Raw genomic sequence first — 15,346 nt, 5'->3', positions numbered from 1 at the left:
CCTCCACCCAGCGGCCCAACGGTCGCACTTCGGCGCCGGCCCCGCCCCTCCCCGGCCGCTCCCACCGCCCCCTCCGCCCAGCGGCCCAACGGTCGCACTTCGGCGCCGGCGCCGCCCCTCCCCGGCCGCCCGTGGCGCGCCCGCGCCTGCGCAATTGCCTCCGTGCGTCCCGACCGGGATGGCGGCCGTTTTGGAGTCGCTGCTGCGAGAGGAGGTGTCGGTCGCAGCCGCCGTGCGGTGGATCGCGCCCAGCGCCCAGAGTTCGGAGGTAACAGCGCCGACACGCCCCCAGGCCTGACCCGAATTTGCTTCCCGCGGGAAATCCCAGCCCTCCGGTCCCCTTCTTCTCGGTGCCTGGCTGTCAGCCCGGGCCGAGTGTGCTCCAACTGCGGGCCGCCCGCCTCAGCGCGCCCTGCGGCCCTGCTGCTCGCGGCCGCGGGCTGGCAGCTGACCCTCTCGCCCCTCGCCGCTTCTCCCTCAGGATGACCCCGGGGAGGCGGCCGCGCTGCGCTCACTCCGGCCACTGCGGAAGGAATTCGTGCCGTTCCTGCTGAACTTCCTGAGGGAGCAGAGCAGCCGCGTCCTCCCGCAGGGCCCCTCAACCCCCGCCAAGGCCCCGGGCTCCTCGGCAGCCCTGCCAGGGAGGCCGGGGGGCCCGCCGCGGGGCGGCCGCGGGGCGCGCAGCCAGCTCTTCCCTCCGACCCCGCTCTCGAGCCCCGCCGCCGAGGCCCCTTCGGCCCGCCGCGGGGGCAGGAGGCGGGGTCCGGGGCCCGCCCGCGAGCGAGGAGGTCGCGGCGCCGGGGCCCTGGAGGAGGGGGTCAGCGGGGAGAGCCTGCCCTCGGCCGGGGGCCGGAGGCCTAGGGGCTCTTGCAGCCCCGGCAGCCCCAGCCTCGCGCGCTCTGATCCACCAAACCTCAGCAACCTGGAGGAGTTCCCTCCCGTAGGCTCGGTTCCCCCCGGCCCTGCAGGGTGAGAATCAGCCCTCCTCCGGGAGATGGGTGGCACGAAGCTCTGCTAGGGGAGTCACTAAATTAGGGCTGGGCGCTCCGCAGTAGAGTGTGGGAATGGCTAGAAGGTTGAGGGTGAGATAACTACAGTGGTGAGGGGCGTTTTGCAAGAGGCCCAGCTGTTGTGGTGGTGGAAGGGGAGATGCTTGAAGATAGGAATTTGAGAAAAATCTGGCTACTCTCAGCAGGACGAAGCCTTCACGCAGGATCAACCCAACTCCGGTGAGCGAAGAGCGGTCACTCTCCAAGCCCAAGACCTGCTTCACCTCACCCCCAATCAGCTGTGTCCCCAGTTCCCAACCCTCAGTCCTGGACACTAGCCTTTGGGGCCATGGCCTTCCCCCAGGGTGCAGAAGTCTGCAAGAGGAGCGGGAGATGCTCAGGAAGGAGCGGTATGGCCTTGCCGCTCCCTGGGATGTCAGCTTCCTCCCTGTGGGGATCTGCAGGGCTTTTCCCTGAGGTTGATTTGCCCCCTGGAACCCCTGGGTCTGTTTCCTGGGCTGTGAATGTCCTCTCTGGAGGAACTTGAGTGTGGCTGTGGAAGGGAAGCCAGGCTGACTGCTCATGACGTCTCTCTATCTCCATAGCTCTAAGCAGCTGCAGCAGTCACCTGCTCTCGCCTGTCCCACCCCAGAATCAGGGTCTCCCCTCCCCAGCCGGACAGGAAACCTCACAGCTGAACCTGCTGACCCTGCCAGAGTTTCTTCCCACCGGCGCCTGGAGCTGGTAGCCCTTGTCTATTCTTCATGCATTGCAGGTGAGTGAGAGCACAGGGCGCTGGAGTGGAGCTGCTAGTAGAACTACAGGGTAGGAGAATTGATAAGGCACGTAGAACTGAACCTTGGTTCTGAATGGTGCCCAATACCCTGGGGTTTCTTTTCATATCTAGAGAACCTGGTACCAAACCTCTTCTTGGAGCTTTTCTTCGTCCTTCAGCTCCTTACTGCCCGGAGGATGGTGGCTGCCAAGGACAGTGACCTTGAACCGAGTCCAGGAGCCTTAGGTTGGTGAGCAAGCCTCTTTTTGAGAAATGGGGTCTGGAGATGGAACAATTCTTAACTGACAGACAGCTTGGTACGATCCTTCTAGATTCCCTGGAAAGCCCACTGTTCCAGAGCATCCACGACTGTGTCTTCTTTGCAGTGCAGGTTTTGGAGCATCAGTTTCAGTGAGTTTCCCCAGCTGGGGCATTTGAACCTTAATTCCTGTGTCCACTTGGTTCTCTGGCCACTCGGGGTACATGCTTGTGCTTAACACAGATGCAGTGACCCTGGACTTTTTCCTACGTGTAACCTTTAATTTCATGTCAAGACTATGAATTTAGCCCCTGAAAGAATCACACTGCTCCTCTGGTCTTGGTAGCTGACCTTTGGGTTTATGTCTGATATTCCTCTCCTGCTCTCTTGCTCCCTGCTCCCTAGGTCTCATTTCCTCCCCCTTTTTTTCCCATCATCTTTAATCCTTGGCCCATGACTTTGCCTTATGTACCTGCTCCATGCTCCAGATAACGCTCTGTGTGGTGTACAGTCTGTGTCCCATTCTCAGTCTTATGTGCTCTTGTCCCTGTAGAGTTCTTTCCTGTCTGGATAAAGGGACCTTGAAGCTGTTGGCCGAGAATGAGCGGCTGCTGTGCTTCTCACCAGCTCTGCAAGGCCGCCTTCGAGCTGCCTATGAGGGCAGTGTTGCCAAGGTAGTGACCCCATCTTAGATGTTTACTAGCCTGGACCTGACCCTTCCCAGCCTCATAATTCAGACAGCCCAGCTCCCACCACTCTGGAGTCATGTGGGCTAACGGGGCAGGAATACGGGGATGAAGTTTTCTGAGCATGAACTTTACAGGCTTCAGTCCCTAACATCACTGCCATATTTTAGGTCTCCCTGGCGATGCCACTCTCTGCTCAAGCTGTCTCCTTTCAGCCAGAAACTGACAATCGTGCCAACTTCTCCAGTGACCGAGCCTTTCACACTTTTAAAAAACAGAGGTGATAAGAAAGGGAACTTTTGGGGAGGAGATAAGGCGCATTTTCTCTGGGATTACCGGTCTATGCTGTATTCATAGAAACTAGGAATTTGGCACTAATAGGTGGTGGTTTAGCATCAGCAGGTCCTTCCTGCCAACCATCATAAGGGCCACTTAGTTTCATTCTGTTTCATGCCCATGGACTTGAACCTCTGACCTTAGCAGCCTTCTCACAGGTATACGACTTTGGTCACAGGGTTCTCAGACAAGAGAGAGCTGAACCAACTTTCACTGCCCACAGAAGTAGGTGAAGCATGTGGCGTGCTGCTACTGGGTCTGGACGTTATCATCATGTAGAGAACTTTGGAGACAATAAGGAATGGGACTGTGGACAGTCCTATCATTGGTTCTTCTGAGCTAGGGAAGGCACTCCTGGGAATGAGTTAGATCAGCAGTGCCTCAGTTGACCAGGCATTCTTGTGTGTCTCTCAGGGATGTGTTTTATGAGGTGCTTCGAGAGTGGGAAGATCGCCATGAGGAGCCTGGCTGGGATTTTGAGAAGGGCTTGGGTAGCAGGATCAGGTAGGTGCTCACTGGTCACCCTTTCTTTCTTGGTTCTAGCAATGAGCAGCTTAGTGGGGCTTGGGTAGCTGATTGGAGGAAGGCTTTTCTCCCCTCCTTCCAGCCCAAAGCTGTTATCTTTTGTCTTCCTTAATCTCTCCAGTTATTGTCAACTCTGCCTCTTCTCAAAAGGGATTTGTCTCTCCAGCTCCTTCCACTCAGAAATGACTCATACTTGTTCTGTGATGGCAAACGCTTGGAAAAGTGCGAAGCTCTTATTCCAGGTTGCTTGAGTTTTGGCCCAAGTCACTAGTTAGACGCTTTCCAACCTCTGTTTTCTCCATCGTCTAGTTTGGCAATTCTGATAACTTTGCATAGCTAGATAATTAGGATGCAGAGAGACTATCCTCTGTCCAGTGATCTACCTTCCACATTAGTCATGAAGCTCACTGTCACTCAGTGTAGACTGAAGATTAGAAGGGTGTATTATTTCTTGTTTGGTTAAATGTATCTCTAGCCTTGAGGGATCTTGGTGCTGAGGAAAGTGTCCCTTACCTTTTCCTATATCCTTATGCCGGCCAGCTCTGGCAGAGATCTGCTCAAGCCCCTGGTAAAGGGCTGAAAGGCCCAAGGATTGGCTTGTTCTCTCAGATCTTTCTCCCCGTTATTCCTTCCCTTACACTCCATTCCTGCCTCGTATTCCTTAGAGCCATGATGGGTCAACTCTCTGCAGCCTGCAGCCACAGCCATTTTGTTCGGCTTTTCCAAAGACAACTTCTACAGGTAATAACCCTAGCAAGAGACGAATCTACAGTGGACATTAGGTATTATAGGCAGCCAAGTAATGGTTGGCACTTTGGGATAGGACGAACAGCCGAGCAGATCCTGGGCTAGAGTTTGAACAGGAGTTCTGCTCCTTGGGTGGTGGCTGAAACTTAGGCAGCCAGAGAGGAGCCAGAGTGCACTCGCACACACCCTGCACCCCTGCTGCCTTCAGCCCCTCACTGCTTCCTTGCCCTTGGTTTGTGCTGTGGTAGAAAGAGCCCAGGTTTAGGACTCAGACAGGCCTGGTTTCAAATCCTAGCTCTGGTGATCCTAGGCAAATATTTAACCTTGCAGTTTTAGTTTCTTCCCCTATAGAACAAGAATATAATCCCTACATCGAAAAAAACATTTGCAGCACCCGATACGTGGTTGGCGTTCTGTAAATGTTCATTACTTCCTCCTTACTTTGTTCGGTCTTTCTTTCCAGAAAAACTTACTGGTTTTTCGATTTCTCTCCTCCTCCCCTTGCCCCAGATGTGTCAGAGTCCTGGTGGTGCTGGGGGCACTGTCTTGGGTGAGGCTCCGGATGTGTTAAGTATGCTTGGAGCTGACAAGCTGGGGCGGTTGCGGCGCCTTCAGGAACGGCTTGTGGCCCCTCAAAGCAGCGGGGGCCCCTGCCCACCCCCCACCTTCCCAGGGTGTCAGGGCTTCTTCAGGGACTTCATCCTGAGTGCCAGCAGGTAAAGGTGCCCTGTGTCAGAGGCCAGGAGAGGTTTGTCTTCCCAGAAGGGCAGACAGTTCTCTCTCATAACAGAGTGGGTGACGTCTGGGCTCCTTCCAGCTCACACTTCCCGCCTCCATTTCCCTTCTCATTCTTTCACCCATATAGGTAACCTCATTGCTTCTTGGCCTCCCCTCTCTGCCCCACTGAGCCTTTGTCTGGAGCACTTCTTCTCTATTCTGGTTCTTCCTACACCTCTTCCAGTGCCTTTTTTTTTTCTTTTTTTGCTCCCCTTCCTAGCTTCCATTTTAATCAGCATCTCATGGATAGTCTGAGTTTTAAGATCCGGGAGCTCAATGGCCTTGCCCTGCCTCAGCCTGAGCCTAGTGATGAAGATGGGGACTCAGACGTGGACTGGCAGGTTGGAGAGCAGAACAGGGGAGCCGACGGAGTCCTGATCCAGAAGGGAAGAGGGAAGGAAGGGAGATTTTCATGAAGAACTTTGTAACAGATTTGGAATTATTCTAGAAGCCTTATGCTTAGGACCTTTTACTTCCCTGATCCCCTGCAGGGTGAACGGAGGCAGTTTGCTGTGGTGCTGCTCAGCCTGAGGCTTCTGGCTAAATTTCTGGGCTTTGTGGCTTTCCTGCCATACCGGGGTCCTGAACCACCCCCGACCCGTGAACTCCAGGACTCTATTCTGGCCCTTAGGAGCCAGGTGAATGGGGGCTCTGGTAAGGAGGGAGCTGGGAGGAGCTGCAAGGCACTGGAGTTAGAGGGTATTCCCCAGCCCCCTGGGACCCACCCACTGACTGAGCGCCGGCCCTGCCAGGTGCCCCCGGCTCTGGACGTGCGGGCTCTGCTGCAGCAGGGGCTGCGGGCCCGCCGAGCAGTGCTCACGGTGCCCTGGCTGGTGGAGTTCCTTTCCCTCGCTGACCACATTGTTCCCATGCTGGACTATTACCGCAGCATCTTCACTCTCCTGCTACACCTACATCGGTGAGTAGAGAAAGGGCAAGCCTTGAGAAAAGGGGGTGGGGAGAACGTCGCTGAGGCTGCTGTTGATGAAAAGTGTTGAGCAGCCTGTGCTTCCCGTGTGGTACCACAGCCATAACCGACGCTTGGGGAAGAGGTGGGATTTGGTCTACAAGGAAAGGCAGCCTGCGGGCAATTATTTGCACTTTCATTGGCCCTTTTCTACTTATCCTGTGGCCCAGCTGAGAGGGAGGACAGATCTGGGAGGGGGCAATGAGGAGATCCTGGCTGCCTCATGACAACAAAGCCTTTTAGGTTTGCTTTTGAAAATCACCTTCCCAGTGACAGCTTTCTTTTACTCCATTCCATTTCTTTTCTTTGCACAAATTCAGTTCCCTCGTTTACCTTTTAGGAGCTTGGTCTTGTCAAAGGAAAGTGAAGGGGAGATGTGTTTCCTGAACAAGCTGCTGCTCCTTGCTGTCCTGGGCTGGCTTTTCCAGGTTGGTGGAGTGAAGGTCCAGGTGAGGGAAGGGGAGTGGCTACTGTGGTGGGAGAGGGAGAATGTCTTGAGTCAGAATGAGGTCAGGGCCAGAAGGTGAAGGTTCAGAGGAGGTGTGGGAATTACCATAGTTTCAGAGGAAGGTTGCTTTGAAGCTGGGGCCTAAACCCTGGCACCCTGAGGTAGGAGGTGTGATGAATCTCTGAAGTGCTGACTGGAGCTTGCACTGCCCTAATATCTTGCCAGATTCCCACAGTCCCTGAGGACCTGTTCTTTCTGGAAGAGGGTCAGTTGGAAGCCTTTGAGGTGGACACAGTAGCTTCAGAGCATGGCTTGGTAAGTGTTGGGGTCCAGCCAGAGCCACGGGAACCACAAGAATAAAGGAGGCAGGCTGTCCAGGACAGCTGAGCAGGAGACAAGCCAGGATAGAGACTGAATTCTTAGATAATTCTCTTACCTGACTGTCCCATTTCTGGCACACTGGGAAGGAAGAGAAGCCTGCCTGTCTTCCCAGCTCTGGCATGTTCTCTCCTCCAGGATGGCATGCCTGTGGTGGACCAGCACCTGCTCTACACCTGCTGCCCCTATATTGGTGAGGATACTGATCTCCCCCTGAGGGACCTTGGTCTTTGGCCTGTCCCTTCATGAGTACCCAAAAGGCACACCATGAGCCTAACATCCCAATACGTCGTTCTGTTCTTAGGCACTCCCCAGGTGCCTCAGCTTCTTTACTCCACAAATGCTTAAAGTCCACAGTGCTTGGGAGGGTGGAAGTGGTTCTGGAACTAAGCACTTGGGCTTCCCTGATGCAGGAGAGCTCCGAAAACTGCTTGCTTCATGGGTATCAGGCAGCAGTGGGCGGAGTGGGGGCTTCGTGAGGAAAATCACCCCCACCACCACCACCACCAGCCTGGGAGCCCAGCCACCCCAGACCACCCAGGGGCTGCAGGTAAGGGGGCAGGGGGGAGGCAGGGGGCTGCCTAGTGGGGAAGACAAAGGGAACCTTTCACTGCTCCCTCCTCTCCATAGGCACAGCTGGCCCAAGCCTTTTTCCACAACCAGCCGCCCTCCCTGCGCAGGACTGTGGAGTTTGTGGCAGAGAGAATTGGCTCCAACTGTGTCAAACATATCAAGTGAGCGTGGGCTGAAAGGGTTGGAAATGGAGGTGTTGAGGGTCCTAGTCTCATTTCCTTACCATTTTTCCCCTTTTAACTCAACACCTTCTTGCCAAACTGAGGACAGTCAGCTGGAGGAGTGGGAGGGCTGACGGTGGGATAGGGGGACTAACCTTGCTAACATTCTTTGAAGTCAGTTCTGACCAGATTTCCTTGAATTTCCAGCCCCTTTCCGATTCAACCCTTCCAACTACCTCCAAACCTTGCTGTCCCTGCTGCAGGGCCACTCTGGTGGCAGATCTGGTGCGCCAGGCAGAGTCGCTTCTTCAGGAGCAGCTGGTGATGCAGGGACAGGAAGGGGGAGATCCAGCCCAGCTGTTGGAGATCTTGTGTTCCCAGCTGTGTCCCCACGGGGCCCAGGCATTGACCCAGGGGCGGGAGTAAGAGACGCCACTCTCTCGTCTCCTCTTAGCCTTTATTTTTCTGACCTTTTTTCATTCTTTCTCATTTGTATCCTTCGTTCCATGTCCTCTCCCCACCCCCTTTTTCCATTCTCTTTTTGCTTCCTCTGTAGGCTCGTATCTTTGGCTTGAGGGTTTGGGGGACCCAAAGACCAAAGTTAAATTGGAAGAACAGGTGGCTGGGTGTCCTTTTCCTCCCAGCATCGGGGGTGGGGCCTGAGGGGTGACAGTGCTTCCCCCTGAGGCAGAGCCCTCCTGGTTCAGGTGATAGGTGCACTCAGGGCATTTCCTTATGTGAGCTGGACTGAAATATCTAGATGTCACTGACCTACTCAGTCTCCTTTCAGGTTCTGCCAAAAGAAGAGCCCTGGTGCTGTGCGGGCACTGCTTCCCGAGGAGACGCCGACAGCCGTACGTAGGAAGGAGGCCTTGGAGCTAGCAGGCTGGGCAGTTGGTGGTGGGAGAGGTGCACTGCTGGGTCATGTGTGTACACGTGACTGTGTACATGAGGCTCCTAGCAGTGTGTGGGTCAATCCTGGACGTGGACATTCATCATCGTCCACTGGTCCCTAACTCTGCCATCCTGTGTCACAGGTTCTAAGCAGTGCAGAGAACATTGCTGTGGGGCTTGCAACAGAGAAAGCCTGTGCTTGGTTGTCAGCCAACATCACAGGTAAGGTTCAGGAAAAGGGAATCACTGACCAAGTTTTTCAAAAGTGTACTGGCTGGAAGTAGGCAGCCCTTTGGGGGAGAGGGGACACACAGCCAGTTGGAAAAGATGAAGGGCATGGGTTGGCCTAGTGCGCCTATGCAGGGTTGCTCTGGTGACCCCTTTCCTGTTCTCCCTGTGACCTGCAGCGCTGATCAGGAGAGAGGTGAAGGCGGCAGTGAGTCGCATGCTTCGAGCCCAGGGTCCTGAACCAGCCGCCCGGGGGGAGCGGAGGGGCTGCTCCCGTGCCTGTGAGCACCATGCTCCCCTCCCCTCCCACCTCATCTCCGAGATAAAAGTACACAGCTCCCCTATTCCCTTTGGCTCCCCTCTTCCCTCTCCTTGCTCCTTTCTTGGTCTCCCTCCTTTCTCACATCAGCTCCAGTATTTGTGTAGCAGCTCTCCGTACTGTCTAGCTAGTTCCTGTTTTACTTGTTACTGAATGGGATTAGGTAGGGCAGAGCTGAACTGAATGGTTTTCCTAATTGCTCTTCTCTGACTTTTGGTACTTGAGTCATCCAAAGAGGGTGAAAGGTAGATATGAAGATTTTTGACTAAATATATATTAACCAGATGGTGATGGGAGTGAGGTGGTGAGTAGCTGTCCAGTGTAGTAGGAAAGGCTCTATGGGGTCAGTCACCCTGGTATTGGGATATGATTTCAGAAATGTTCTCCTATGTGGGAGGTAATGCTTGTTTAGTTACAGTTAGTAAAAATAAACTATCAATGCTTTTGATTTAAAAAATTCAGAGACTGCTGACCCCTGCTCTAGACAAACAGCCCATGGGCCAAATCCAGCCTGCTGCTTGTTTTTGTAAATAAAGTTTTATTGGAACACAGCCACGCCTGTTCATTTATGAATTGCCTAGGGCTGCTCTTGTGCTACAGCAGCAGAGTTGAGTAGTTGGGGCAGAGACCTTATGGCCTGCAAAGCCTGAACTATTTAATGTTTGGTCCTGCTCTAGGGTAGTAGTGTAGGAGTAAAGATTTGGAGTAGGGACTAAGAAGGAATGACTAAAATTAGAAAGTATAGAGGATGAAGAAGAAGAAGCTAAGTGGCCATTAGCTACTGGTTTTCAATATGCAACTACCGAAACCTCGACTTTCCTGAGATGAACAGCGAAGCCTGAACGACAGAAAATATTACGATGTGTATGCAGTAGGATGGTTCCCCTAAATGCCTTCAGAGTAAGATGCTCTCTGGGAATTGGCTAGGTACGGCTTTGTCCCAAAACAAATGACATCTCTCAAGCTCTCTGGCAGGACGTTGTCCCTCAGCTTACCTGCTCCATCTGTTCCCTCTGCTGTTGTCCATTTGGTTGCTTCTCCCAGCTGTGCTGTCCTGCCCAAGCCCCAAATCTAAGGGCAGCTTGGCCCAGCCACTTCACCCCAGGGGCCCTGTCTTCCTTTTCCTCTGCCTCTCTCCACTGGCTGATCCCCACCTCAAGCCACATTCTCTGTGGCCTCCTGGGCCCCAGCCTGGCATGAAGTCTCACTCTGCTCCCACCCCTCCTCTCTCCAGGATGTGCTCTCACTAGCTGTGGGGCCCCGGGACCCTGAGGAGGGAGTTTCCCCAGAGCATCTGGAGCAGCTCCTAGGCCAGCTGGGCCAGATGCTGCAGTGCCGCCAGGTGAGACGTGGCAGGACTTTCTTCTTGTGTGTCCTTGTCCAGTGCCTAATAACCAGAGCTGCATTGGCTTGGGGCTGCTGCTCTAAGGATGGTGCTAATGTCCAGGGTCTCTGCTTTCTCCCCACAGTTCCTGTGCCCACCTGCCGAGCAGCATCTGGCAAAGTGCTCTGTGGAGTTAGCGTCCCTCCTTGGTATGGCACCTATCATGTCACTCTCTTGCCAGATCTCAGAGTTGGGTACAAGCAAGATTAGAAACAGGGAGCTTTCTTCTGCTCTTCTTCCTCCCAGGGGCTGGCCAGGTGACCCTGCCTCCACTTCTTAAAGCTTGGCTTTCCTTTCTTCCCATAGTTGCAGACCAAATTCCCGTCCTAGGGCCCCTGGCACAGCACCGGCTGGAGAGAGGGCAGGCGCGAAGGCTCCTGCACATGCTGCTTTCCCTGTGGAAGGACGACTTTCAGGTGCCCGTTCCGCTGCAGCTGCTGCTGAGCCCAAGAAATGTGGGGCTTCTGGCAGACACTCGGCCCAGGGAGGTGAGCCAGAGAGGTGGGGGGCAGGCAGGATTCTGAGCCCTCTGCAGTCATGTTCTTGGACCCACCACTGTCACCCAAACGTTATGAGCTGCTTTCTTTCCTTTATTCCTCCCCCTTTTCTGTTCCATGCTCAAGTGGACTCCCTTAGTTAATCTCAGGTCTCCTCTTCAGCAGCCCTGTCCCTTGTATCAGTCAGTCACTGTGCAGTCCTCCTAGCCATGGTGACCTCCTCCCTCACGTGTATTGCAGTGGGACCTGCTGCTGTTCTTGCTCCGGGAGCTGGTAGAGAAAGGTCTGATGGGTCGGACGGAGATAGAGGCCTGCCTGGGCAGCCTCCGTGAGGCCCAGTGGCCAGGGGTAAGGAGTCCTCATGTCTCTTTTATCCTGAAAGGGGACAAATGAGGGGGCCTAGTATTCTTAAGATCTTTGCAAAGCCCAGTGGATTTTGTCAAGTGTCTTCAGGGCTGCCCTGAAATGGAGTGGCTATTCTGGTGGCCCTTCTTCACATTTGAGTAGCTATTTATAAAGGACCATGTCAGTGGAGGAAGGGAAGATGGAAGGCAGGTAGTTGGAAAGCCTAGAGAGTGTGGGTTTTTAAAATCAGAATAACCTGGATTTTGATTTCGGCTAGTAGTTATTATTGTGACTTAGGACACAGTAATCTTAGTTTATTCATCCATAAAGTGGGAATAACTTATACCTCCTAGAGTTTGTCAAGATGAAATAATGTGCATGTTAATTATGTAGTAGAGGATGGTAAGTAAGTACTCACTAGATGGTTCTGAGCCTCTCATCAGAGTTGACTCTCCCTGCCAGAACTTGAGCATCCCAGAGTATGAATGGGACAAAGTTTTAAGTCAATTTCAGTGCAGAAGGCAGTTGGGAAAAAATAAGATAGCTAGGTTGTCTACTCACTGGGTAGCTAGGGCTTGATATTTGAGATTTTTAGTAGAAAGGATGAACCATCCAGAATTATGTGTCTGCCTTTTCTGTCATCTTTCTGCTTATTCCAGGACTTCTCTGAAGAATTAGCAACACTGTTCAACCTGTTTCTAGCTGAGCCCCACATGCCAGAACCCCAGCTAAGAGCTTGTGAGCTGGTGCAGCCAAACCGGGGGACTGTGCTGGCCCAGAGCTAGGGCTGGGAAGTGGCCCTGCCTTGGGCGTCTCACCCTGGAACTCACCTGACTGTACCTCAGGAGGAGGCCGCAGAGCCCAGCGCTGCCCCAAGTGCCCACTGCTGACCCTTGCTGGTGTGGGAGTAGCTGAGTCTATAATCAGGCTTCCTGCTCATGTGCAAAGGAAGCATGTGGCTCCCTGGCATCCCACTGACTGCAGGCTCACCACCTGAGTCCTAGAGGAAGGAGAAAGGGGTCACCTGATTCAGGATTATGGTGGAAAAGCCTAGAGACTCCAGTACTGGAGCAGAAGAGTTGGCATTTATAACTTGGATACTAGATGAAATGACGTGTAGTGGCTTGTCAACACAGGATGCGAGCCCCACTTGCTGCTGTCCCAGCATCTCTTAAAACTTGGTGGTTTGGGAAATCATGACAGGCAAATGACTCCTGCTTAACTTGTATATAAAGTTAAAACATGAATCTTGGGAGTCTACATTTTCTTACCACCAGGAGCTGGACTGCCATCTGAAAAATGCACAACAGATGAGGTGGCACTCGCCTGATGGAAACCGGCTTTACCCTGCACCTTCCCTGCCTTCAGCCCTGTGCAGGTAGTAATTCTCCACCCTCTCACCATCCAGGGGCCACACACAGGGCAGAAGATTAGAGCTTTTTAAAATAAACTGTTTTCTTTATCAAGGGCTTCATGTCTAGTTATTTTCACCTGACTCTTCCCTGTACAAAGCTGCAAAATCTTAGGTGGGCTTGGAGATGGGCATTGACAGGGTAGAGCTGTATTAGCGGCTTGGCCACCTAGCAGTGCTTGAGCCTGGGGCCCTCTTAACTCACTGCCAACAGTATTGACTTCTGTGCACCTCCCTCGAAAGGTTTAGGATAATGTGCAAAGTTTCCACTCACTCCCTAGTGAACTAGGGGGCAGGGCAGCTCTTGTGATGCTTGTTTTTTTAGGGCTGGGGGGTGTCTGACTTGGCTCAGAACAAAAGCATTCTGCGTGTCTATAAATGATCCGTTGATTGTGACTAAGCTAACAACCCTAATAACGTGCGTTAAGTTCACTGCTGTAAAATTCTTGGTTTTCCACGTTGGTAGTGTGTACAGAGCGATTTGGGCTCTGTTGGGGGAAGGTGGGGGTATTCAGTGAACCCTCTTGCAGTGGCTTGCAAAATCTTTTCTGTGCATATGTGTGTATTTTTAGGGAGAAAAGTTCATAGCTGTCAAACAGGTCTCCAACCCAAGGAAGGGTAAGATTCTCTGGGCCTAGAGGGGTCTGCTGTGTGACCTTAGGAAATCCTGTGGGAAGCCCTTACTTGCAGTAAGTCCCATAAGCACAGAAAGTAAAAAATGGGGGCGTCTCTCAATCACCACTTTGTAATCATGCTTCTGCCCATTCAGGCTGGGCCTTTTTCTTCCCCTCAGCTCATCCCATTCACTCTTAAGTTTCTACATCTGAAGCTTTTTTCTTAATCTCTTCATTTTCAAAGGACTATCTCTGTCCTTTAAATCCAATTTATACACAGCAAATCAGGAAGTTCTGAATGCCTGAGAAGCAAAATAGTTAAGAAATGTTTTATCTTTCTGCACCCATTAGGTGTGGCTGAACGAAACACTGCCCCAGGAAGCTGAGGCCCGAGGTAAGCAGCTACCTCAGACACCCAGCTCTGCATGAGGTGGGACAGGCAGGTGAGCAGAGAGGAAAGCCTGAAGCCCACTTAGTTTGCTGAATTGGGCCCATGCTAAATTTAACTTAATCCTTGCCTGTGTGAACCTTAAAGGCCTACTCTAGGCAGTAAGATAACAGAGGAATTACAGAGACAGGCAGCTAATGAACTAGTGAACTAATTAAGTTCCTTTCCATATATTTGCTCTCTACTAATTGTCTAAAACAGTGGTTTTCAAAGTGTAGTCCCCAGACCAGCAGCCTCAGGATCACCTGGGACTTCTAGAAATACAAATACATGGGCCCTTCTCCAGGCCTACTGAATCAGAAACTCAGGTGTGGCCCAGCCTGCGGGCGGGGCGGGGGGGGGGGGGGGTAACAAGTCCTTCAAGTGATTCTGATGCACAACAAAGTCTGAGAACCAACTATCTAAACCAAAATCTGACTTCATCATGATCATTTAGAGCCAGGTCCCTGGATTATCTTTAACACTTTTGCATTTTGCTATAAGATCAGCCTCATTTAATATTCTTTATATTGCTGATTCACAGCTTTAGTAAGGGGATAAGGTCACCTCTGGGCTACCCATATGTTCAGATTCCCATTGCTGGCTCTGCCTCAGAAGCCCCCAGAGGTGCACACCTGTTAAAGAGCTTCCTTCCAGGGGATTGTGGTCACTGTTAGGTGTGGCAGTGACTATTCTGGAATCCTCCCTCATGTTCATATTTGGGCTACAGCTGGCATAGTTGGGCAACTAATCTGGTTGCTATTTACTTGCAAAGCAGTGCTGAGCCTTTGGGAAGCACTCAGTACATATGTGTAACTGTATAGCTTGAAACTGGGCCACAAGTTGTTATTGCCACCATAATCTCCAGGCTAAATTCCGAGCTCAAATGATACTCTTTGCTACCCCAGAGTAGTCTTCACTAAAGAAAAGTACACATCGGACTTTTAATTTGCAAGTGTTCTGACCTTTTCAATCAATAGTAAGAGATTTATATGAAAAGAGATGGGAGTACATAAATAGGGTGTTAAATATATCAAATGTCACCAAAAAAATTAACCAGAAAAATAAAAGTTTAAAAGCAATTTAAAAAACCTTCAGTCAATAATATATAAATAACTTAATCTGAGGTACAAGAAAAAAATTCCTGCAAACACTTTTAGAAAAATAAATCTCTGCTGTACTACAGAGAAATTTACCTTTTTACCACATCTTCTCAATCCCCATATGCTCACCCTCTTCCACCAAAGATTCTGGGCAGCAGAACGGAAGCTGGGCATCTCCCTCCCCCCCCACTCCAGGTAACCATACAGAATATTCAAAACTCAAGTTCAGTCAGGCTAAGGTACAAGAAAACTGAACCCATTCTCCATCCCATCCTAGAATAGGTGGGCCTAAAAGCAGCAGTGTGGAATGCTTAAGAGATCACTGAAGGCTGGGACCAAGGCTCTGAGTGAGGTAAGGAATGGAACTGAGCTTTCGTCTAACAAATCACTTACCACCTCTAGGAGTTCCATTATCTTCTCTCCTGTCTTCAGTTCATCTCTTTGAAATTCCTCTTGCCTTGTCAGCAGCTAGCATCCGGCTGCCCACCCCCCGACCCCCCAGT

At 52.1% G+C, this 15,346-nt stretch overlaps 1 protein-coding gene across 9 annotated transcripts; it reads left to right on the top strand.

The window, feature by feature from the left end:
- Positions 1–167: 167 nt before the first annotated feature.
- CDAN1 (codanin 1) lies at positions 168–15,346 on the top strand. 9 transcript variants are annotated; one of them, XM_087426048.1, is made up of 29 exons: positions 168–268; positions 482–969; positions 1,193–1,399; positions 1,595–1,764; positions 1,897–2,010; positions 2,097–2,175; positions 2,577–2,697; positions 2,880–2,989; positions 3,460–3,549; positions 4,236–4,311; positions 4,828–5,033; positions 5,315–5,435; positions 5,586–5,732; positions 5,847–6,013; positions 6,402–6,510; positions 6,735–6,824; positions 7,026–7,080; positions 7,301–7,437; positions 7,518–7,621; positions 7,885–8,043; positions 8,412–8,475; positions 8,659–8,737; positions 8,923–9,071; positions 10,297–10,404; positions 10,532–10,595; positions 10,753–10,934; positions 13,665–13,707; positions 14,988–15,038; positions 15,121–15,346. In XM_087426048.1, exons 1-29 carry the CDS (start codon positions 179–181, stop codon positions 15,123–15,125), a joined length of 3,585 nt encoding a protein of 1,194 aa, XP_087282174.1. In that variant the 5' UTR covers positions 168–178; the 3' UTR covers positions 15,126–15,346. The 9 variants fall into 9 exon arrangements, with proteins under 9 accessions (XP_087282174.1, XP_087282178.1, XP_087282164.1 ...); XM_087426052.1 differs by lacking the exon at positions 14,988–15,038; XM_087426038.1 differs by having other exon boundaries at positions 14,988–15,346.

This window comes from Ceratotherium simum, chromosome 3 (assembly GCF_057802395.1).
Source record: "Ceratotherium simum simum isolate JZ-2026a chromosome 3, ASM5780239v1, whole genome shotgun sequence".
NCBI classification, from domain to species: domain Eukaryota; kingdom Metazoa; phylum Chordata; class Mammalia; order Perissodactyla; family Rhinocerotidae; genus Ceratotherium; species Ceratotherium simum.
This window is presented reverse-complemented; position numbering and strand designations above follow the sequence as displayed.